We start from the raw sequence: 27018 nt of genomic DNA, 5'->3' as shown, positions 1-27018 counted from the left end.
CATCAAACAACACAAAACAAAGAGAAACTCAGAGACAGCAGCAGTTTATTCGACAGCTGTCACTTTAAGAGCGAACACGGATACGGTTACATGCAGTGTAGTCACGACGGGGTTTACATGCATACTCATCAAGATGGTCATTTAGTACATACATTTGTGTGTATCTGACCATTTCAGCGCAATTTGTACTCACAAGCTTTTTGTGAGATGGCCTGTGTGTGTGTGTGTGTGTGTGTCTCTCCAGACCGTGCGCGCGAGTGCGGTTTGAACACTGGCAAGACTTAAAAATAAATGCAAATGATAAACTTTAGTGACGATGCGACACTGCCTCGATTGTGCAAACTTAAGTTACGTCCCACAGAACGTTTTCAAATGACTGCGTAAGTTATTTAATATAGAAATATGAATTGTACCTCACCTTCAGCATTATAATTATTTTACCCGCGCTGGAAAGAGAATGAGACGGTGTCGCTGCATATCATGCCCTAGCTCTCACGGCAGGTGCGGGTTTTATGTGTCGTCAGCATGTGATCGGTTCATGAGATCGGCCTATTTGGAGACCGCCGATCAATCATCCAAAAGCGATTATCGACCGGTCGAGATCGGTTGCCGATCGATCGGAGCACCCCTAATTCTTAGTGTCCACATACATTTTGGGGCAGCTATATTTATTGAATTTCATCAAAAATAGGGATCGGCCGATATGGATTTTTTTTAGTGCCGATACCGATTTTTTTTTTCATCAGCCTCAGCCAATGACCGATACAGGCTGCCGATTTAATTGAGCCGATATTTGGAGCCGATACTGCTTTTGCTCCCTCAATTTACATCATAAAAATGACACCATGATCATGATGATAACAAATGTTACAAGTCTCAATTTAAAAAAGGAACATTTATTTAACTAAAAAGAAACTATTTTTATAAATTGTTTACAAATAGTAAAAAAAGGTGAGGTAGAACAAGTAAAAACAAAAGAGTTCAGTGCTGAAAATACTGAAAATAAATATTTAAGCATAAATAAAATTTCTCTATTGCACACAGTAGCAACAAGCAAGCAGCATAATAAAGTGCACACTGACTGTGCTATACTGATTTCAAATGATAAATTGAATTTAAAAAGTAAACTGTAATAAAATAAGAACAAATAAACAAATGTCTAGCAATAGACTGCTTTTATTTTTTCAGGTATTGAGGTTAGAAACTGAATAAAGAAACAAAGTAATCAAATTTAAAATAGCATTGGATAATCTTCATTGTAAAAATTAAATGCAGATTAATTAATAAGTTAATCAGTCAAGAGCAGTAAGTGATTTTCTCCTTGTCTTTTGTTATTTGAGTTACATTAACAACATATACCCCTTTTCCACCAGAATGAACCGGGTGCTAGTTCAGAGCCAGTGCTAGTCCCAGTTCATAGTTGGTTAGACTGAGGAGCTTTCTAAGAACCGTTTGCTTTTCCACATGCTGAGAGCCACAACAGAGCCAGGTCTTACGTCACTGTATACGTCTCATCTTTCTCCGCAACGCTAGCGAGGCAGCAGGAAACACAAACAAACCAGGCTTGTTCGAGATGCATCGGCGCTGCGCAGACCGGTCCTCGTATGATATAAGAAAAACGCATGAGTGAATCAAAAGCATAAGGAGTCATATGCTCTCGCTGGACTCATTGTCATACGCCGATCGGTCTGCACAGCACCGCTGCGAACAAGCCTTCCATCAACAATGCAAACGTTGTGTTACTATTGATTCACATGGTTTTACAATCCTACATCGGCATCAAAACACAACGAAAACACAGCGAATCCAACGCATTCATGCAGTTCGCCGTAATTTGTATAGACAGAGATTAAAAACGAGCAGCAGCTGTTAGCTCCATTAGCTGCTATTTCAAAAATGGCGGATCTCAAGTTTGTGTTCGTCTTGTTGACCCCGTCCACAGCGCCTGACGTAATCGGTTCTTACTTCTAGCCTAGCAATGTTTTGGTGCTACTTAAGAACCACTTTTCCTGGCTCGGAGCTGGTGCTTTGGGTGTGGAAACACAAATAACCAATTTGAAACTAGGCTCTGGCTCCGAACTAGCACCAGCACTGCCTTGGTGGAAAATGGGTAATAGAGAGCGGCACGTTTATTAGGCTGCCTGTCCCTTTAAGACCTGACGCACACATTGATCCAAAATACTGTTCCTGTTACACATTCTTCATTAATACTCAACCATTGTGACATTATTTTTGAGTGTATTTGACCATAAATAAGCAGCGAAAAACAGCTAAATGTGGCGCTTGTATTTCCAGCGGCGGCTTTATTATGTGTGTGCGCGTCGGATGTGAGCACAAAGTCTTCGGAATTATGCGCAACCCCGAAATTCAGACCCTGTGACATAAGCACTATCTAACTGGAGTGAATGAGAGGAGGCTTTACGTATCGCTGTCAGACAGGAGAGCAAGAAAGCGCAGCTGGTATGAGTGTATTGATACTGCATAAAGGAGTAGGCCTATTGGAATCAGGTTTTTCTGGAATCGATATTTCAGTATCGATAGCCTACATATCGAAATATCGATATTTTTTGACAACACTAGTTTCCAGTATGGCAATATTTCAGCTAAGTCAAACAGTTAAAATATGCTTTGAAAGTTTAAAACTTGCCGTTGTATTGAAGAGCAGATTCCAGCACTCTGCTAGTGGGGGAGGGGCAGTGCATGGTCTGCACATGAACTGCAGCATCTCCAGCTGCCTGTGGACGCCTGTCTATAAATAATACGGGGAAAAAACTATCGGTGAACGCAGCAGCCGTGTATCGGTCGATCACTAATCAAAAGGCAGAAATATGTTGAGATATAATATAATTCAGCACTTATTCAGAATGTTTGATATGGGGGGGACAGGGATTCTTCTCTGTGTACTGTTGAATGCCTACTGTATAAGCAGGTCTTGTTTGACATTAAGAATTCAGTTCTGCTCAGTGGTCAGGAGTCCAACCCGGAAGAGCCCAATTTTGCCCTTCTCTGAAGTGTATCACATCCCTCTTTCTTGACATATATCCCACCTTCCCTTTGAAACCCCTTTGTACCTCCCATTCCCTTTAAACCACCAATCCCCTTCCCTGGAGAGACCCACTAACTCCTGCACTTCAAAAAGACTTAATAGATTTCCCTGGTCAGCCGATCTTCTCCCTCCTGAATTTAACCCTGTCTTTGTCTGTTTACCCCCTTGGCAATGGCAGCTTTGTTGCTCCAGTGATTTCAACTCCTTCTGCAAATGCTATATCATGAAATGGCCTTCCCAGAAAACATCCCACCCAAAAACTGCAGCATCTTATGCCATTTCACTTTGTGTCCAAAACATGAAACATAAATCAATAAGGAAGCCCTTTGTGCTTTTTCTCTTGGAGCTGAAAAAAATACAGTTAACAGGGAAGAGCCACAATGCTCAACAAATAATATGCTGTTCCTTGGTAGTCTTGTGGATTCCCTGTCAAGTCTGCTTCTTTAGGTCATTGGTCCTTTTATTCGCCCATTCGCCATGTTTGTGGGAGTCAGGAAGTGTAAATACAAGCACCACTAGTGATTCTGAAAAATGGAGAATGATCTTGTCTTAACTCCGCTGTGTGCTTGAGAAACATTAGATGAGAGCATCCCTGTCAACACCGTCGTTTTATTCTCCAGTCTGCTTTGAAGCCGATGTACAAATATACTTCGTAATTGGCAGTTAGTTTGTTGGCTCTCAAAGCCATTACAGCCTCACAGTGGAGCATACCTGCAAATGCCTGTTGATGGAGCCAACAGAGCGTGACTCCCAACATAATTAGAATAGCCTTTTCTTTGTGCTTCTCTGATTACTGGTGAACTTATTTTTTCAAAGCGAGTATGTGAATATCTTACCTGACGGATTGCATTCTTTAGAATTATGGCAAAGCAAAGCTGATGGTGAGAGGTTTTTCTCCGCTATTTTTCATCATGGTTTGGAATTACTCAGACACTCGATACGGTGTCAAGTATGCAGTGCAGTGCAGGTTAATAAACAACACTGGAAACCTAATGACCGTTTCACTCTATTTATTACCTTCTCATTAAAATGGAGACAACACAATGGCTAGATCAGAGCCATGCAATCGATCAGAGTGGAATTAACTCCCTAATTTGTGCCGACACCACACGGTGTTGTGTTAAAGTTTGTAAGAGAGAAGTTGCCAATTGTCTTGTGTAATACGGAATTATATATATTAATTATATTATATATATTATATAATTATATAAAAGTATTATATAAATAATATTTTTATTTTTGCCTTTTTGTTATGATAGGACGGTGAGTAGACAAGAAGCGAAGACGAGAGAAAGGGGAGAAAGGTCGGCTACATCCATTAGGATTGTTTGACTACTCCTTGACTACTACTTATCTGTGGTTGAACAACTGATTGTCAAATCTAATTCCACCACCTGCACTCTTGATCCTATTCCAACATACCTTCTAAAAACCCTTCTGCCTTTACTTATTCAACCCATTACTCATATTATAAATAGATCTCTTGCCACTGGTTATGTTCCGCATGATCTAAAAGTAGCAGCTGTCACTCCAATACTAAAGAAGTCTGGCCTTGATAACACTATCCAGAACAATTATAGACCAATATCAAACTCCCGTTCGTTGCCAAATTACTCGAGAAGGTAGTTGTAGCACAACTGCAGTCACATCTAGAGAAAAATAATCTTATTAAACCACTTCAATCTGGTTTTCGTCCCTATCACAGCACAGAAACAGCATTTTTAAAAGTGCTAAATTATTTCCTTCTGGTTTCTGATTCTGGTGCACACAGTATCCTGGTTCTTCTCGATCTCAGTGCAACATTTGACACTGTGTGCCACTCTACGCTTCTTTCTTGACTATCTGCATTAGGCATCACTGGTACTGCTCTTCAGTGGTTTACTTCATATGTATCAGATATACAGCAATTTGTTAGGATAGGTAAGGATCGATCCCATACCGTTACTATCTCTCATGGTGTACCTCAAGGTTCTCTACTTGGTCCTCTTTTATTTCTCATTTATGTGTTGCCACTAGGTCAGATAATCAGACGGCATGGTCTCAACTTTCATAGTTACGCTAATGATATTCAAACTTATTTCATGGTTAAACCCAACTCCACTTGTCTACCTGCTTCTGTTAACTCTTGCCTGCAGGAACTTAAAACCTGGATGACTGATAACTTCTTACAACTTAATACTGATAAAACTGAAATCCTGTTGATTTGCCCTAAAACATGACATACCCCGACATTACATTTTCGTTGATATTGATGGTGTCCAGATTAGGCCTTCAAAAACTGGGAGTATTGATCGACTCCACATTATGTTTTGACTCACATATTGGTCAGATTGTTCCGCTACCTTAACTTCGGAGATGCTGAAACTGTTATCCACGCTTTTATAACCTCCAGATTGGACTACTGTAATGCCTTATATAGCGGCTTACCTACCGAAGCTATATCGTCTTCAAATGGTGCAAAACTCTGCTGCTCGAGCCCTTACATTTAATAAAAAATCTGCACATATCACTCCCATCCTTTACCAACATCACTGGCTTCCTGTGGCCAGTCGTATCCAGTTTAAACTGTTAGTTTTAGTTTATAAAGCCAGTCATGGCCCCGCACCCCAATACCTTGCTGAGTTAGTGCAACCATATGTCCCTGCCCGGACCCTCAGATCTAGCAATGATAATTTGCTTGTCATACCCAAGTATCTCTCTACTGTGGGTGGTAGGGCTTTTGGTGTTATAGGCCCTAAGCTATGGACTAAGCTGCCCCCTAATCTTCGTGCCACCCCGACTCTCCAGACCTTTAAATCCCAACTTAAAACTCATCTTTTCTCTATGCTCAGTAAATAATTATCTTACTCTCTAATTCTCTGCCGTTAAGTGATCTCTCACTTTCTCATTTTTATGTTATATGATTACTTTATTGTATTTAATGTTCTCTTTGACTCTATAACTTCTTATGTAAATTATCTGTAGTTTTTTGTTGTCTCCTTCTGCTTGTTTATTTGTAATAATAAGCAGGCTGACTGTTGCTATGTTTGTCTATTGATTGTACTATTGTGCTACTTTGTGAAGTGACTTTGGGTTATTTAGCTAATCGAGGGACACTCTTAACACACACACACACACACTCGACGCACAGACAGACTCGCATCAGTCTCCTGCTCACATCGAGTTCTCTTTTGCTCTTGAACAAACAATAACAACAACACAGAGAATTTTGAGTATTCTCAAGGAGTCTATTAGGAGTCTAAAATGTGTTAAATAACGTCTTAAATGAACTTAAAGAGTTGTGAGGAAATGAGATGCACGGGACAGCGCGTCAGATCCGCCAGCGGCCGTTCTTAAAGTGACAGGAGCACTGATGATGCCTGTTATTAATGTACATCAAAGAACAACAGGAACAGAGAAAATTGTAGCTTTAATGATGATTAATCTATATTTCATATGTTATTTATGCAGTTGAGAAAGGTTTTTGATAACTATTACTTTTCTGTATATGTCTAACAGGGAAGGCCACAGGTAAAAAAAACTTTTATTATAATGGGTTTATGTAAAGATTGTTTTAAGTTCATTTAAATTAAAAGTTGTTGTTTTTTAAAGCCTAATAAATGTTGAAATTGGGAGCTTTCAGTTATACTGTAATGTAACGTCATTGATGTTTCATAGAGACATTAGTATCAGTGATACTGGCCTTCATTCATAAAAAGATGCCATTACAACACATATTTAAAATATACTGTCTTTAAATTGTTTCTACATTAATTTGGAGAGTAACTGAAATTATTACAATATCAAAATATTAAAAACTTAAAATATTAAAAACTTATTAAAAAAATCGCGATTAATTACAGAAAAAATTTGATTAATTAGTTAATTTTTTTTGATGATTTCCAGCACTAATTATATATATATATATATATATATATATATATATATATATATATATATATATATATATATATATATATATATATATATATATATATATATATATATATATATATATATATATATATATATATATATATATATATATATATATATATATATAATATTATGACACAAGTACATTTTTGGTCCAACTTGGAACAAACAGCTTGGGACAAAACGGTCAGTTCATATTAAAACATTGCACTCCCCATCTTTTGTTTTACTTGGTTCCATTGTACCTTTACATTTATTGTCATTCATGAACACTGAAGCCTATATGTACGGACAGAAATAATGCTACAGTTAGCAGGTGTTAAGTGTGTCTTTTCTATTGCTTATTAAACTCCACTGTCTTCCAGGGCTCATTCAATGCGAGCAGCCTGTTGTCATTTCCACTGTAGAGACCTTTCATCCCAGCTGTATCCACTCAGACATAAATCTTTTTCTTGTAAGAGAATATTAATCTGGTGTCTCTGGCTCTCTGTGCTCACGTTGTCTTTTTCTTTCTCTCTCTTTTTTTTGTTGTTCTTCTTTGTTTCCCTGCTGTTTTTTTGTCATCTTGTCAGATCACCAACCGCTACATCTACGACACAGTGCTGCTGCTGGCCAACACCTTCCACAGGAAGCTGGAGGACAGGAAATGGCACAGCATGGCGAGTCTTTCGTGCATCCGCAAGGGCACCAAACCCTGGCAGGGTGGCAAGTCTATGCTGGATACTGTGAAGAAGGTACAGTACTCTAAAGGGCTTACCGATAAAGATGACCTGCTGGTATTGCAGACTTAAACTTTTGGTTCTGTGATGTACTAAATATATATCTGTTGTAAATTCTGTTTTACATATATCACCAAGGTGGAGTTATCCAGATAGCCAACATAGATTAGATTTTGATAAATTTTTATTCATAGTCTTGAAAGCATGAGACTTTTAAAATAATTATTTATTAAAATTATTACAATATTATTATTAGTTGTAGTATTACTGAACATAAATTGCAATACAGTGAATTTATAGCTTTATGTTTGTAACAAGAAAAAAAATCCTTACATTCCCTTTAAATGTCCATATTCCCAACCCGTTTAACCTTCTTTTTTTGGTGGCACAGCATGAACATCCTTTCGCTTTTTAATTAATCATTCAGCCATTTTGATGAAGTGGATCAATCAATTTTTTAGATTTAACTCAAAAGAATGATTCGTTGATGGATCAAATATCACCACTTCTCTCATGTACTCCAGCCAGATCAAGGGCATGTCAAGATTTTTAGTGAATAACTTAAATTTTGGTCTGTTTGTCACACACATTTATTAGATTGGCCTTACACGATATGTCATTTTATAGCTTTACAGTCCCACTCCCAATCAGTTTCATTGGGTCTCATTCACTAATAATTGCTAAACTATTAATTTTCTCACAAAAAATCTCCGCCTGATTAAAAAAAAAATCGTATGCACATGAATTTGTTTTTAACCTCGTTCTGATGTTAGTGAATTTGGAGTACAAATTTGTGTGGACGCATGCTTAGTGAATGAGACCCATTGAGTTCCGAGAATATTCTTTAAAATGCATCACCTTGTGTCCCACAGAAGAAAGCATGTCATGTCATTTGGAATGACGTGAATTTTTGTGTGAACTATCTTTTTAACATTTAATGGTATGGCATTCAAGCACATGAATGCATTGTTAAAACTCAAAAGACCTGTGAAAATGCTGGCAGTACAAAGTAAAACCTGACCAGGCCAACAGAAAAGGTCCTACTGTGAGCCCTGCTTTGATTAAAGAGATGTGATCGAGTGGGAGTTTGACCTTGGATGCATTTGCATTGGAAACCAAAGACTATTTGGTTTTGAGGACCGTAATGAGTCTCTGTCTTTGTTCCGATTGGGGAGAGGGGTGAATGTTGTGATACAGTGAAACTCTCCTCCCTGCCTTCTGCAGGGCTACAGAAATGGCAAACTGCCTTGGGTGAGATGACAGTCTACGTTACAGGGATAGTGACTGAGTGCTGGTTTAACACCGTGCTTGGTGGGGAACGGCTTTACCCCCTGAGGGATGTACTGTTCCTCCTGTATCCACATGTATCTGATCCTCCCTGCCATACCACAGTAGAGATATCACCTCTCGACCAGCTCTCACCTCACACCACTGCTTGTTTGACAGTCGTATTAAAGCAGATAGGGTGATTTATTCAGACTGGGTGACCGCTAAAACGCACTGGCTGGTGCCGTCTTCAAATCTGCCTAGATTTTAATGACCTAATTTCCAACATATATAAATAAATATATATATATATATATATATATATATTGAAATGGTACGGAGTATTACACACTTATTTTACTGTACATCAGCTGCATAATGGCCTTGTATTCAATTCCTGGGAGACTGTTTGGACTGGAACATTGCTTTACAGCTTAATTAGGGGAAGTTTGTGTGTATCTGCTTTACAAAGCAGCAGTTGGTGAACTCATTTGGAAAGCGCTCATCAGCTTTTTTAATTGGCTGTCTAATTCTTTCTGTCAGCACTGGTATTGGTAGAGTGAATTTACAACTATTATCTGTCTGTTCATGTGGGTTTTCGCTGGGCAGGATATGTTGTGGATGCAGTTTAGGAAGGGCTGAGGATTTTTGCTGGAATGTTGCTGTGGAGTTCAAATGAATGGCCCTTTTTCCATTTTTATTCAGAGATGGTTTAAACGGGAGGAAATTGCATGATCAGCAAATATCACGCATCAAATTGGACTTACATTGTGATACTACTGTCATTCTCTCAGCCATTTAAGAGATTATTTTGCCATTTATGACAAAATGTGCTAATGATGTGTTTATATAATGATGATGACTTAAAGATGAAGTATACAAATTCACTCAAGATTAACATTAACCTTATTTATATAAAAAAATATGTATTTATTTATTTGAATATTAATTTTTGAAAAATACAGAGAAAAAGCAAATATTGTGAAATATTATTCAAATGCAGTTTCAAAAGTATTGCAACAGTTTCCTTTTTAAAAATATTTTCAAATTGAATTTTCTGTAGCCATTACTCAAGTCTTTAGTTTCAATTGATTCTTCATAAATCATTCTAATATGCTGCTTTGGTGCTTAAAGGATTAGTTCACCCCAAAATGAACATTTCCTGATAATTTACTCACCCCAATGCCATCCAAGATGTTCATGTCTTTCTTTCTTCAGTCGAAAAGAAATTAAGTATTTTGAAGAAAACGTTCAGGGTTGTTCATCATATAATGCTTTTCAGGGTTGTTCATCATATAATGCTTTTCAATGGCAACCAAAATGCTGAAGTCCAAATCAATGCAGTTTCAAAGCACTATGATGGGCTCCAGAGGCACTGCGTGATCCCAGATGAGGAATAGGGTCTTATCTAGCGAAACGATCGGTCATTTAAATTTTTTTTTTAAATGAATATACTTTTTAACCTAAATTGTTCATCTTGTAAAGCTCTGTGAGGCGCTAAGGATGACGTAATCATGTCGAAACGGTCACGCTAGACGTAGACAGAAGTACCGCCCCCGTGTTTACAAAGCGCTCGTGTGAAGACTAATACAAACGCCCTTTACCAAAAAAAAGGTAAAACAACAATATATCCCTAATTTTGAAGTTGAAAATTGTGTTTTTGGTAAAGGGCAGAGCTGTGGTAAAGGGCAGAGCTGCACAAGATGAACAATTTAGGTTAAAAATTATATTCATTTTTTTAAAAGTTTCGCTAGATAAGAGCCTATTCCTCATCTGGGATCACGCAGTGCTTCTGGAGCCCATCGAAGTGCTTTGAAACTGCATTGGTTTGGACCTTCAGCATTTTGGTTGCAATTGAAAAGCATTATATGATGAACAACCCTGGAACGTTTTCTTCAAAATACTTAATTTCTTTTTGACTGAAGAAAGAAAGTCATGAACATCTTGGATGGCATTGGGGTAAGTAAATTATCAGGAAATTTTAATTTTGGGGTGAACTAATCCTTTAGGAAAAAATCCTATTATTATCAATGTTGAAAGCTTAATATTTTTTTGTTTGTTTTGTGGAAACTGAAAAATGCATTTTAGGAATATTTTATAACATTATAAATGTTTTTATTATCACTTTTAATCAATTTAATGCATCCTACATGAATACTAGTAGTGTTAATTTATTTCATGAAAACACTTTTGAGTAGTTATTATTGGAAGTTCAGCAATGTTTTAAATAAAACAAAGCATAAATACATTCTCCATGTATTAAAGACCTCCATGGTGGTCTTTGAGGGGTCTAATTGGGTCAGACACGACAACATTGACTCAACCAATGGTGCGGCTATGGAGCGGCAGTTCCTGGCTGATGGTATTTCTATAGTTCTTTGTAGTACCAGTAGTGGTGTGGAAATTATGCACAGCGCTTGTGATAGCATTTTACAAGACATTTTATCCACTTTTCATTAGATGACAAAGCCATGTCAAACTGAAGCATTTATATAATATATCACTTTGTTTTTTGTTTTTTTACAGGGAGGTGTAAGTGGTCTGACCAGCTTGCTGGAGTTTAATGACAATGGCAGCAACCCCAACATCCACTTTGAGATCCTGGGCACCAACTACGGAGAGGACCGCGGCCGTGGAGTCAGCCGGGTAAGAGACATCACGCTCAGACCCACAATATCGCTTCCAGAAACACAATTGTCTTAATTCGAAGAGCTTTTGGATTTTAATTGATAATCACAGAAGCCTAATGAATTCCATCAGCCTCCCTCAGAGAGGAGCAGTGCATCAGCACACTTTGTTTATCAGTTTTTCTGTTGTTTGCTCGTCTGTTCATTTCGGCTTTGGTGGAATGAGGAGGTAGTTAAGCAGCAGTAACATAAGAGTCGTCCCCCAGTGATCCGCAAGATAATTAATCTGTTCTTTCCATTCGTTTGTCGTTAATTACTTTAGTCATATTTATGTGTATTTGCTCATTCAAATATTGGTCCTAATCTGTCTCTGTCTTCCCCACGGAATGTAGATCAATTGCTCATGACAGAACGGCAGCTTTAGAGCTGAATAATGTGCAGATCAGGCTACGCTCCCGGATGGGGATACCCCAATCTCCTCCTGTCTGGAGAAATAAGTTGGACTTGTTTATTTAGCTGGAATAAATGAAATAATTGATTTGTGTCAGTTGCTGATCAGCAAGTCATTTATACATTCCTCATGGTTACACAAAAGCACTCTGTGGCAAATAAGCACTTTTTAGTATTTAGGGTGCAAACATCTGAGATTTCGCTTTCTTTTCTAAAATGTTGTTATTTATTATTATGGAGTAAATGAAAAACAAATTTAATTGAAAGCCACTTTCTGGTGCACTATTGTTTTAGAGTGCATTTATAATTTGCAAGAGCATCAGAACAGCAACCAGTATGAACATGGCCACTGCAATTGGTGTAAACAAGGCCCAAAAGTAGCAATCTAAAAAAAAAATTGCATGTTTGGTTAGTAAATAATGTTTTTTGGGGGTTTTTTTGCACATTAGTCAGTCACTTTATTATTTATTCACTTTACACGTTATTATAAAATTAATTGAATGATCTTAACCCATGCCATAATAGGTGATGTGCACACCATCTACTAAAGACAACTTCCAACTCGAGCCTCTTCTGATGAAGTGGAACATTTCTCATCAGAAGTTTGTATGTTTGCATATGGCAAGGGAAGAATAGCTGAGTGTTTCAAATGGAACAAAAAAAAGCACCAAAATACAGTCTTATGACTAGTAATAAATATTTACATTGAAATATTTTCTCAGTTTATCCATTTTTGTGTAGCACTGTTTTATTTTGGACCCTTTTTGGTTTTATTTTGGTTTAAACTACAGTAAGTGAATGTTGTTGGCTGATGTATTTGTCTCTTTCCAGTTGATGCTTTTGAAATCACAAGTTTTTAACGTGCAGTACATATTTATATAGATAAGACAGCAAAACTTGTTGTCATAGTGTAGATCGTGTGTCTGAAGTGACTTGGATCTGATAGAGTGAGATGTTAATCAGAGGGTCGGTGATTGTCCTTGAGGACTCCAGTGTGCCAAAGTCCACAGACAACCATCAGACAACAGGCTAGAGTCCTTTAATGATGCCACTTCCTCTTAACCACTGGAACCTCACTGCAGCCTTACTGCCATCAAGCACAAATTAAATTGTCAGATTTCATTAAAGATAATGGTCTCTGACACAAACAAGATCTGTGCTGCACTTCCAAAAGATGAAATGAGTAATTACATTAAGCAAGTTTCTTTTATCAGAGTGGATAATTGCTTCAGAAGCAATGCTTTTTATACTAGGTTATGCACACTACTGCAGGGAAAAGCACATGAAGAATGATAAATATAAGTATCCATCCATCCGTCTCTGTCTGTTATATTTATACCGTATATATATATATATATATATATTTATATATATATATTAGTGCTGGGCAAATTAACACGTTAACGCGGGCGATTCATTTTTTTTATTTTAACGTATTAAAAATGAACGCAATTAACGCAGCGTTCGTTTTTATATAAATTTTTGCCTAGCGTTACATTATATGATCACGCTCTTATTCATATAAATGCTTTTAAACCATCTAAGCGCGACAAGACAGAAGAGAGCGCGCTGTATGTCAGGTTCCTGTCTGTGTGGCTGTGTCTCAATCAGATCCCTAACTGATCTTGCTTGCGCCAGTCTTGTGCACACATCGAGTTCTCTTTCGCTCTTCAATAAACAATAACAGCAACACAGAGAATGTTGCCAAAATGCCAGTTTTGTTGAGTATTCTCATATTAGGAGTCTTAAATGAACGTGAGAAAATGAGATGCGCGTGACAGCGCGTCAGATCCGCGTCATGTTTGGCAGCGGCCGATCTTAAAGTGACAGCAGCACTGATGATGTCCGTTATTAATGTTCATCAAAGAACTAAGGTAACAGAGAAAATATGATTAATCATCTATATTTAATTTATTTTTTATGCAGTTAAGAACGGTGTTTGATAACTATTACATTTCTGTATATGTCTAACAGGGAAGGCCACAGGTAAATATAACATTTATTATAATGGGTTTATTTAAAGATTCTTTTAAGTTCACTTAAATTAAAAGTTGTTTTTTTAAAGCCTAATAAATGTTGAAATTGGTAGCTTTCAGTTATACTGTAATGTAATGTCATTGATTTTTCATAGAGACATTGGTATCAGTGATACTGGCCTTCATTCATAAAAATATGCCATTACAACACATATTTAAAATATGCTGTCTTTAAATTGTTTCTACATTAATTTGGAGGGTAACTCAAATTATTACAATATAAAAATATTAAAAATGAATCGTGATTAATTACAGAAAACAATGCGATTTAATTAGTACATTTTATTTTATCGATTCCCAGCACTAATATGTGTGTATATATATATATATATATATATATATATATATATATATATATATATGTGTATATATATATGTGTATATATATATGTGTATATATATATATATATATATATATATATATATATATATATATATATATATATATATATATATATATATATATATATATATATATATATATATATATATATATATATATATATATATATATATATATATATATATATATATATATATATATATATATATATATATATATATATATATATATATATATATATATATTAAATCAACAAAACTAAAAAACGCTGACTAGTCTGAGAAGAATAACCCAGTGGTGTAGTCCTAAAAAAAGAAGTGGTGTACTATTACCCAGTAGCACCCATCCTGAAATTCTAGTAAGGGGGTCACGAAGTTAAAAAAGCTTTCTAACAAATGTTGACTGCATTACTGTCAGTCATGAAGAGCTGTGGATGGCGAAAGCTGATTCCAAATCATCAGTCCTCGTCCTCCTCGATCAATCAGCTGCCTTTGACATGGTGAATCACCAGATTCTCCTTTCCACCCTCTCATCACTGGGCATCACAGGGATTCCGCTCCACTGGTTTGAGTCCTTTCTCACAGGTATGTCTTTCAAGTTTGCCTGGAGAGGGGAGGTATCCAAAGCACATCTACTGACCACAGGGGTTCCTCAGGGCTCAGTACTTGGACCTCTCCTCTTCTCCATTTACACTGCATCACTGGGACCCATCATACAGGCACATTGCTTCTCATACCACTTCTATGCTGATGACACACAGCTCTACCTTTCAATTCAACCAGATGATCCCACAGTAGCTGCATGAATCTCTAGCTGTCTGGTGGACATCTTGACGTGGATGAAAAAACATCACCTGCAGCTCAACCTGGCAAAGACGGAGGTTCTCTTCTTCCCTGCCAATCCGACTCTACAGCACGACTTCACCATCCAGCTAGGTTCATCCTTGATTTTCCCCTTTAAGGTCAGTCAGAAATCTTGGCGTAACCTTTGGTGAGCAGCTGTCCTTCAAAGACCACATTTCAAAGACTTGCATGCTGGTTTGCGCTGCACAACATCAGAAAGATCAGACCATTCCTAACAAAACATGCAACACAGCTTCTCGTCCAGGCCCTGGTCATTTCTAGGCTTGACTACTGCAATGCGCTTCTGGCTGGACTTCCATCGTGTGCGATCAAGACGCTTCAAATGATCCAGAACTCAGCGGCACATCTTGTCTTCAATGAGCCCAAAAGGGCCCATGTCTCACCTCTCTTCATCTCTCTGCACTGGCTACCACTCGCTGCTTGCATTAAGTTCAAGGCATTGACGCTTGCTTACAGATCCATCACAAACTCAGCACCAGCATACTTCGACTCGCTCCTACGAGTCTACACACCCACCAGAAGCCTTCGCTCAGCTGAGGAGCGACGGCTCGTGGTACCATCACAGATGAAATCCCTTTCCAGAACATTTTCATTCACCTTTCCTTGCTGGTGGAATGATCTTCCCACCAAAACTTTGTATTTCAGGCACTTTTTGTGTTGTTTTTGCCTCTTCATGACAGAAATGTAAATGCAAATGGTGCAAGATAATGTCTTTTTAGTTCATGTGGCTGTTCTTGATCATGTTTGACTTTGACTTTCTCCATAGCGTTTTAAAGTGGTAAATTCTCAAAAGAATTTAAGTGGGTTGCACGTTATCATCGGTCACGATAGGAATGGCCCGTGGAAATCGTATCACACTTTAGGAACGCAATGATGAATGTGCACAGAGTACGGGGATTTGCGCGACACTCATGCACAGTTAAATAAACTGGGCTTCAGTCATGTTGCGCTGATAATCGGCCTTTGCAGTTTGTATGGGAATTTAGCACTTATAAAAGCTCCGAACGCATGATGCATATAATTAATTAATAGCCTAATTCACACACCACCATTATTTCTTACGCTGTGTCCGCTGCAGTGAGAGAACGGCGCTCAATACACCATTCAAAACACAGAGCAGCATTGAGCGGTGTTCTCTTGCTGCAGCGCGAACACGCACCGTTGATGATTGGCGGGAAAAGGATGAATGAAAGACGTGCTGATCCACCAATTACAACAAAGAATCACGAGTTTATGCAACAGCATTGGACACACAGTTAAAGGGGAAGCTAACATGACCGTAGATTATGGACTTTCGAAGCAACAAAACAAGTTGGTATACTCAAATATCAATCCTTAGAAGTCCTAATACGCATACAGCCCTGGGCAAAAAGTAAGTATACGGCATGTACGTGTGTATGGCCCCGACTACACCACTGGAATAGCCTAATTCAAAATGTATGAACTCTGAAAAACTCAATTTAGCTTAAGTAAAGTTATCTTGTTTTAAAAATGTTAAAATATTTAATGTACTTTTTAAGAACTGATCTGTGCCATGTTAGTCCCTCTTTATAAAGACTCTTGTGCATTTCTTCTGCAGTGAACAATCTGTGTTTACACTGGCTTGATAATATTTATTTCAAACAAATAGTATAGATAAACAGAAGGCCAGTTCTTCACAAGTACTGTACTATACATATGTTTAAGCCACTTGTGTTTTAAACATCTCTCCAATTAACTGGTGTGTTTCCAGACACACTCAATATGTGCTTACTTGTTGAAATTGACCAAAAAACAAAACCTGCTTAATGTGACCTCCTGCTAACACATTAGCAGTAGTTATCTCAGCTACCTCCTGTGAGGGGGATGCTCTTCCAGCCTGCTGAAAATCTCAGCAAACACACTTGAGCGTCCTTCTGAAATAACTTTGTAGTTTTTTATTCCAGAGTTTTACAGTGTCACAACCCTTGCTTTCTTTTCATATGGTCAGTTGTCCAGAACATTACCAGTCCCTTTAGAACAGGCTTTTAATGGCTTTTGTTCCTAACGTAGACTTGTTGCCGGGGTAATTGGTATGAAGGTGACTCCAGGGTAATGAGTGATGTCTTTATTTCAACATCCTGTTTTATATCCTTCCAGTGACAGAGTCTTCTTTTCAGAGATTCACATGGCGGATAGTGAAAATGCTGTTGATTTATACAAATTAAATTATTCTTCAAAATTCTAAAATTAGATTTTGAATATAATATGTTCAATATGTTCTCACAATTATTTTAGCCCTACAATGTATACACCAATATGTACAGTGGTGGCCAAAATGATTTGAACACTTGGCATATTTAAGAGGTTTCAGTTGTTTTTGTTGATTTGGCCATTACAATACCCATAAAACTAATGAAATATCTAGAGATAGGAATCTGCTGGAACATTGAAAATGATAGACTGGCCCCCTCAAAGTACGGACCTCAACTCCATCGAGCACATTGGGGCGAGTTGGAAAATAAATTGAACAGATCTATTGTACATTCAAAGGAAAGCCTTTGGCTTCAGTTACAGAAGGCATGGGATAACATTAGTGTTGAAATTATCATGAAATATATAGACACTATGCCAGAGAGATGTGCTGCTGTAATTTCTGCAAAAGGTGGACATAACAAATATTAAAGTGGATAAAAACAGTATGACTCACTTCATCTGATATTTGTTGTGCTCAGAGCAACCAACTGCATATTTCATGAACATTATGAAACGTTACATCAACATTTTTTGAGGCAAAAAAGGTCATTATTTTTTAGATCTTTCAGGCGTTCTGTAGACTTAAAAATTAAGTTTTTACCCCGTGGTAGTTTAATTCACAGGACTGGACACCAGTTATTTTGCCAAGAGATTTTATCTTTTATTATTTTATATCAGACATAGGAGAGAGAGACAATTTTCTGGAGAGATGGTCTTCATTCCGGCTTTCTCTGTCTTCCTGGACACCCAGTTTGGATTTTATAGGTTGCTTAAACAGTAAACAGGTTGCTTACATTACCAGAAAAACAAGTTGTTAATGCTATACCTTGTGCTTTCACGCGGCACAATATACCCTTGAACATATGCATAGAGAAACTTGTTGTTCGTTGTTCAAAATAGATGTCTTAAAGAGAACTTGTGACTTGTCATATACATTAGTAGGAAAACCACATCAAGCTACACAATTCTTCCTTACAGAGAATTCCAGTCACATGTGCATAATTGGAAAACTTATGCCACATATTCCTGTGTTCAAAATGATCTCCTCTCCATGTCTCTCACACTCCTGTGCTCAGACTAAATAATAATGATAATACAAATGATAATGAAAATGTGTAAATAATAATACAGAAAATTATATTAAATAATACAATCTTAGCCTTCAGTTCTAATAGTTTTGGCCACCACTGTAGATGTTCTCTAGATCTCCATTATAATGGTTCAAAGCAATCTGTCATAACAAGTTTTACCACCATGCAAGAATTAGTTTTCCACATCATTAAATCCATTGGCTACATTCGGCTCACCTCTCTATCTATCAAAACATCTAAAAGCTTCTGTGGCGTAATTGCTCGATTAGCCATTTTGGCTAATCATCCCTGATGGGATACAAAATATTCTTTTGTTTTTAAAAAACATATTAGAGCACAGGTCGGGCAGTCAGTAGGGAATATGCGACGCCGTTTGCGCTAATGTGAGAGTCCACTGAGCCGGAAGAGGTGGGAAAATGTGCAGAAAAAAAGCAGAGGCTAAATAGACGTCACTGGGATTAAAGAGGTAGGAAAGTCTATTACTAGCCAGCTTAAAATCCCATCAGCATCAGCCACTCATCAACTATGTATGACCATCAGCAAGCACCAAGGTAGTTAAAGCTTACATATGTGGTTTCCAACATCATTAGCATAGAAACATACGTTACTAGAAGTCTGGGGTCAGTAAGATTTTTGTTAATATTTTTGAAAGAAGCTCTCACCAAGGCTGCATTTATTTGATAAAAATATATATACTGTATAAAAAATACTGTCTCCCTTATTCAACACACCCATTTCTTGTCTTGCAGAATCAGTTGTGTTAGAAGAAGGAGGCATACTAAATGTGCAGTGCTCGGGGTCCTTCAGGACCCCTGATCTAAATCAGTTTTTTCATTTAATATGATTATTTTCCTTCATTCCCTGAAAGAGAAAACAAACCATAGATGAAGACAGCAACACATACTTGCGTATAAATTGTGGATTGACACATTTCACAGTCATAAAACCGAGCTTGCGTAGCTAGAAGCGCACGCATTCACATACTTAGAGTTCACTTCAGATGCTTTTTAGCTCACTGTTGAGAACGATCTGTTATGTGACTAGGTAAAGGCAGCCCTCAGGGTAGGGCCCGAGTTGTACAGCATGACTTTGAGTGTGTTATATTAATATTCGGAAATGACCCTGGCACCTTTTTCGACTGGGTGATGTGCATTAATGTGTTCGTCGACGCGAAAGGAACAGTTGTAGAAGCGCCTGTGTTAAATATGTGAAAACTGTACAGTGGGGAAAGAAATCCCTTCAGGTCTGACTCCCCATTTCCCCCAATTTTCCATTCCATTAGGTAGATTCAGATGTTCTTTGAGAGGAGCTGTCTCGGCCCGTAGAACTGGAGGTAGAGAGAGAGCGAACAAGCAAGGCTATCATTGATTTGTGCTGCTTTAGAGTAATGCTTTTTTTTTGGCACATTTTGTCTAGACATCTCCCTGTAGATTGCCAATGTGTTAAATGCCCTGGTTTTCTCTTTTCAACCTCAGCCCCTCTTCAATTTTCCAAGAGTAGAAAATATATTTTCCTCCGCATGTGTGACATGGATTGTATTATCATATTGTTAAAGGATGAAGTGATTGAATAGATATGGGAAAAGAGCTGGGCATAGCAGTGCTTTTGTTCGCGGAAGTCCCATATTTATTTAAGTGAAGACACCAGTCTTCACTTCCACTGTAGACTTGTACAGAGATCTATTACTTTTTGTCCAAAGGCGAATATGTACTTATTCTATTAAAATAGTTTCTCTTGCCCAGATGTAGAATTTGGCTTGAAGAGTTTTTGAACTTTTAGATCACAGTCCCCATAGTTGTATTACTGAGTGTGTTATGATACGAATACAATGTAAGTTTAAATCTATTTTGAGGTGAAAAGAAAAAGGGAAAAAAAAGACACTTTTACTTGCGCTGCCAGCATAATCTTCTTTTGTGAAGCTTTCGGTTATTGCATCTAATGGTTTACTTACATCAGAAAAATGTCTTTTACCCATTTTTGAATGTTATTTAATGGATTGTTCTTGTATCTAAGGGAGTTGTCACATTTACGGTTGTTGGGAAAATTCCTGCTGATGAAAAAAGTAATTTAAATTTGAATCCATGCGGGATACATTTACAAAAAATGTAGCGAATGTGTCCGCATCGTAAGGCTTCGTGGTTCTTTTTTGCGAATACCACCACAATACGAACTAATGTTTTCAACATTTATATTTTGCATAATTTTCAAATACATAAAGTACAAAATGTAACTTAGATGTGCACGGAAATCCAAATGAGCAAGTTTTCCATAACACATTTCTCCAGACTGTGATTGCGCTGTCTTCTCTGAAAACACGTTTCTCTGTAATGTGATCTCATACTCTTTGCATATTCTTCTGCAGTGTTTAAAGGATAAATTCCTCTTAGTTTATTATTTATTTATGGCTGTGTATTTAGTGTTTGTATTGTGGATGCACGCTGTGAATAGTTGTAGAGATAAACATCTCTTGCTCTCCCACAGGATGAATGTCCCTCAGTATAGAGAAGTGTAGTCCTCAAAGCAGAGCTTCCTGTCACTGCCTCGACTTCACTGAAACAAATATCTGTTGTGGCACAGGGAAACATCTTAAACCTGTACTGAGCAAAACATCCATTTGGGGTGATTTTGAAAAGGATTTACGAAGTACAGAGAACCCCTGTGATAGTTATTTATTTATGATGCTGTTTTTCCAAGAACAAGAGACTTTGATAGAAAATACAGGGATAAACATCATTTTTTGATCTACAGAGGGATGATAGAAACACTCGTGTGTATATATGAGCAATATCACTGGGGCCGGTTCTTGGCATGGGCAGGGGTGGGCTGAGCCCACCAAAACGTCTGCCTTGCCCACCCAATCAGAATTTAGGAACTGATAGTGTTTATTTGTTTTTACGATTTGTGCATTGATTAGAACAATCTGAGGTGGGCTGTGTTGCAAGTTTTGTTGAAGGGCTGTAGAAAGCCCCAAACAATCACACAAATAACACCAGACATTTGCAGTATTGTTTCCTTTATTAACTGAAAGTGACGCTCTTCAGTCTGTAGCAGAATAGCTGAGGCTGCAGTCACACGAGCGAAAACGGGCTGAAATATTTGCGTGCTATTAAGGCAATTGCGGATATTTAGATACAGCTCTGATTTGATTTGATTTTTGATTCATTGCAAGTTGAAATTAGCTATAAAAAAGTTGCTCATTTAAGAATGTGCATTTATTGCCTGGAGAGAGTTAGAACATAATGTAGCTAAGTGTTTAAAATGCAAATGCATAGTTCAGTTGAAACCTTGCCCTCTTTGGCTTGCTGTTGATGCTGTAAACTGAATGTACGAGGCAAACTGACTGTTTAAATAACAGCACTGAAATAAAAATGTGCTGTTTACTATCTTTTAATCAGTTTAGGGCCATTCATACAGGAATGCGTTTTTGCAGGTCTAGATGCAGTTCTAGACACAAGTTCTTTTAACTTGAGTGCCGCGTTTATAAAGCAGCGCCATGCACGATACTCTGCAAAAGTATGGAAGAGATGCGAGTGCAAAAGTCTAACGTTCTAGGGTGATGTTTACATTTAAAAAAACGATATAAAAGTAGCGCAATGGAATTAGAAAACACACCCTGTGTGGCATTTAATTGCCCCTTTCCATGCAATTAATGTTTCATTCATTGCTATAGTAACATGTAGGCTTCCATTCTGTTTTCTTTCCGAATTATCAGTGCGATATGGCTCTATATAATCATGACTGTAATTAGGGCCATAGGCAACACAACTGTTTTGAACTTTGATAATAACAAAAAATGCTTCTTAAGCACCAGCATGTGGATTTCATGTTAAAAGATCTTCATTAGTCTGATTGTTACAGTAATGTTGCATCTCTCACATAATGCAATTAAAAATGTAGATATGCATATTAGTGAGGGTGTATTGAAGGCTGTGGTCGCAGGTTCTAGGTCAAACCCCCAGTGTGCCCTCCTCCAGTCTTCTAGTAGAATTACAGCATGTAAACCAGAGGATTACTGCAGACAGTGCCGTTTAGACTCTCCATGCCTCTGCGGATCAGCGCATTCCCATGTTCCTGCTCCAGCCGGATTAACACAACCAGTCCATAGTGTTCTCACATCTCCATACCTCAGCGCCTGGACTTGCCAGTTGTTTCTCTCACTCTTTTTCTCTCGCTCGCTCTCCTTTTTTCTCCCCTTTCTTCTGTGTCTGAGGCTTTGATCACTGCAGGCTCCTCTGCTGCCTGCTGGTAATTACCAGGTGCTGATGAAGCCGTCAGAAAAAAGCTAGTGTGTGCCACAAGTGCTGTGTCTACTTTTCTAAAGGTCAAGCAAAGGTGTGAAAGCGACAAGTGTTTTCATCAAAAAAAGCTAAGAATACTGTTGATTCAATGCCGACTTTGAAACTCAGACGTGAAAGGTCTCATATGTCAGAAAGATTCATAACTGAGAAACTGTTCGCTTCCCCATTCTTCAATGTAATTTCCAAGGCTATTGTCTGTGCAGGACAAAAAGGCAGGAATCATGCGTCCTTAAAGGGGGGGTGAAATGCTGTTTCATGCATACTGAGGTTTTTTTTACACTGTTAAAAACTTAGATTCCCATGCTAAACATGGACAAAGTAAAAAAAAAATTAGTATGGTCTATCTAAACAGCTAAACAGCCACGAGCATGCACAGCTATTGCGTTGAGAGCGTCTGAAAGCTCTGACATCCTTAAACGTGAAAAAGAAAACGTTATCCTAAATAAACCATGACTATCAATCAGATGCAACCACACGTATATGATCCAGAATCTGATCCGGAGGCTGAAATTGAACAGGAGCAGCAGCAGCTACTACAGCAGGATGTTCCCCTCTGTGGAATACTTGATTCTGATTGGTCAATCGTACCATCCGGTGGCATGTTATCCCCCGATAACAACCGGTAAAAACTGATAACACAGGCTCATCCAGGTAACTGTGACTGAAGTTGGCGCTTTACGCTTGCTAGGAAAGTTTTTTTCCTTATGTAAGTTCTGCGTTTGGTGAGCTAATACAATATTAAAACTCAAAACAATATTTTGTATGCAGTTATTTAATAGTCATCCGGTATCGTAGACTCGCTCTTTCTTGTTTCATACAAACGCAGCTTCTGCCATTGATGCACACACACACACACACACACACACACACACACACACACACACACACGTGTATATATATACAGGTGCTGGTCATATAATTAGAATATCATCAAAAAGTTGATTTATTTCACTAATTCTATTCAAAAAGGGAAACTTGTATATTATATTAATTCATTACACACAGACTGATATATTTAAAATGTTTATTTCTTTTAATTTTGATTATTATAACTGACAACAAAGGAAAATCCCAAATTCAGTATCTCAGAAAATTAGAATATTGTGAAAAGGTTCAATATTGAAGACACCTGGTGCCACACTCTAATCAGCCAATTAACTCAAAACACCTGCAAATGCCTTTAAATGGTCTCTCAGTCTAGTTATGAAGGCTGCACAATCATGGGGAAGACTGCTGACTTGATAGTTGTCCAAAAGACTACCATTGACACTTTGCACAATGAGGGCAAGACACAAAAGGTCATTGCAAAAGAGCCTGGCTTTTCACAGAGCTCAGTGTCCAAGCACATTAATAGAGAGGCGAAGGGAAGGAAAAGATGTGGTAGAAAAAAGTGTACAAGCAATAGGGATAACCACACCCTGGAGAGGATTGTGAAACAAAACCCATTCAAAAATGTGGGGGAGATTCACAAAGAGTGGACTGCAGCTGGAGTCAGTGCTTCAAGAACCACTACGTACCGACGTATGCAAGACATTGGTTTCAGCTGTCGCATTCCTTGTGTCAAGCCACTCTTGAACAACAGACAGCGTCAGAAGACAAAAATGACAGGACTGCTGCTGAGTGGTCCAAAGTTATGTGCTCTGATGAAAGTAAATTTAGCATTTCCTCTGGAAATCAGGGTCCCAGAGTCTGGAGGAAGAAAGGAGAGGCACACAATCCACGTTGCTTGAGGTCCAGTTTAAAGTTTCCACAGTCAGTGATAGTTTGGGGTGCCATGCCATCTGCTGGTGTTGGTCCACTGTGTTTTCTGAGGTTCAAGGTCAACGCAGCCGTATACCAGGAAGTTTTAGAGCACTTCATGCTTCCTGCTGCTGACCAACTTTATGGAGATGCAGATTTCATTTTCCAATAGGACTTGGCACCTACACACAGTGCCAAAGCAACCAGTACCTGGTTTAAGGACCATGGTATCCCTGTTCTTAATTGGCCAGCAAACTCGCCTGACCTTAACCCCATAGAAAATCTATGGGGTATTGTGAAGAGGAAGATGCGATTATGCCAGACCCAACAATGCAGAAGAGCTGAAGGCCACTATCAGAGCAACCTGGGCTCTCATAACACATGAGCAGTGCCACAGACTGATCGACTCCATGCCACGCCGCATTGCTGCAGTAATTCAGGCAAAAGGAGTGCTGGACATGCTCATAATTGAGTGCTGGACATGCTCATACTTTTCATGTTCATACTTTTCAGTAAGCCAAGATTTCTAAAAATCCTTTCTTTGTATTGGTCTTAAGTAATATTCTAATTTTCTGAGATACTGAATTTGGAAATATATATATATATATATATATATATATATATATATATATATATATATATATATATATATATATACATACATACATACATACATACATACATACATACATACATACATACATACATACATACATACATACATACATACATACATACACACACACACACACACACACACACACACACACACACACACACACACACACACACACACACACACACACACACACACACACACACACACACACACACACACATACATACATACATACACATACACGCATACATACATACATATATATGTATATATATCTACAGACATATATATATATATATATATATATATATATATATATATATATATATATATATATATATATATATATATATATATATATATATATATATATGTCTGTAGATATATATACATATATATGTATGTATGTATATATATATATACACACAAGCAATATGACACAAGTAGCCATGCGATATCGCTCTAGGCCGAGTGCCATAGGCTACAAGTGTGATATTGTGTTTATACAACAGTTCGATCCAATCAGTTATGTGCGTTTTTCAAGCCATCTTAAGATATTTATTGACCAAAAATTATATGAATAATGCAGTGCTAATTGGTAGTCTTTTTAATTTTTTTGAACAAAGTCTCTTATGCTCACCAATTAAATAAATGATACAGTAAAAACAGTAAATTTGAGAAGGGTATAGCTGCAGACTGGATGGGGTGTGGGAATTCTCCAAATGGGGGTGGGAACTCCAAAATAGGGCATGGCCCCCTCCCATTAACAGACAGACACATGACACGCATGTGTGAATTTTTTGTTTTGTTTGTTTGTTTGTTTTTTCAACCAGTTCAGCGCAAACTCTGCCCTGCAGACAATTCAAAACATTTCATTGGTCATCTCAATCAAAAAATGGACTGCAGGGCAAGATTTGTGTTGAATAGCGTGCTAAAGAAAATGGCAGTTCGGGAGATAAGCAGTTAATAAGTTGGTACCACTTTATATAGGTGGCCTTAACTACTATGTACTTAAATAAAAAATAAGTATAATGTACTGTAATTGTGTTTATATTGTATTGTAAAACACTGTTGCTGATATTGAGGTGGGATACGGGTAAAGTAAGGGACATGGGTGGTGGTATGGGTAAGTTTAAAGGTAGGGTTAGGTGTAAGGAAAGTGTCAACAGTGTAATTAAAAATGTAATTACAGAAATTAATTACAGATGTAATTACATGCAGGTATTTTTAAAAATGTAAGTACAATGTAAAAACACGTATGTACACAATAAGTGCATTGTATCAAATTATTAATTTAAATATTAGTACATAGTAGTTAAGGCCACCTAATATAAAGTGGATCCAATAAGTTCATAAGTGCCGGCCTGTCCGTAACTCCCCAACTGGAACTCACTGGACAATGGGACATTTTTAGTTGCACCAAGCGTCACTGCCCCCTCCTACTCTCCGCCGTCGCTTAGAACAAAGCGATACAGTAAAAGCCACGCTGGGACGTTATGTGGGAGAGCTTGTTAGGTATTCCCACTTATATCGTTGACCGGAGGTTCAAACTCCGGTCCTAACTCCACTGGCCACAAGCTCTGGGCTCCTCTCTCACAGAACATACTTATTTATATAGACATATTTATTTTTATAGCATATTTTATAACTTTTTATTAGATCAGAGAATCTAAAACGTTTATTTTTAAATGTAAGTCAATGACAATTGGCTAAACACTGCATGAAAAAAGGTGTATCCGGACCAGTATACTCCTGTATACACTGCTGAAATTCGGAAGAATCCAGGAGTAT

The 27018-nt window shown here is 37.7% G+C and overlaps 1 protein-coding gene across 1 annotated transcript in view; it reads left to right on the top strand.

The window, feature by feature from the left end:
* grid2 (glutamate receptor, ionotropic, delta 2) overlaps window positions 1-27018 on the top strand; it is a gene marked incomplete at both ends in the record, with an annotated part of 524276 nt that overhangs the window by 341582 nt on the left and 155676 nt on the right. Inside the window, 2 exons of the mRNA XM_079827346.1 lie at window positions 7534-7695; window positions 11473-11592. Coding sequence (XP_079683472.1) covers window positions 7534-7695; window positions 11473-11592 — 282 coding nt within the window. The remainder of the gene's footprint in view (window positions 1-7533; window positions 7696-11472; window positions 11593-27018) is intronic.

The sequence above is a fragment of the Gobio gobio genome (assembly GCF_949357685.1).
Source record: "Gobio gobio genome assembly, chromosome: 10".
In the NCBI taxonomy this organism is placed as follows: Eukaryota; Metazoa; Chordata; class Actinopteri; order Cypriniformes; family Gobionidae; genus Gobio; species Gobio gobio.
The sequence above is the reverse complement of the archived record's forward strand: the minus strand, read 5'-3'. Positions and strand labels throughout refer to the sequence as shown.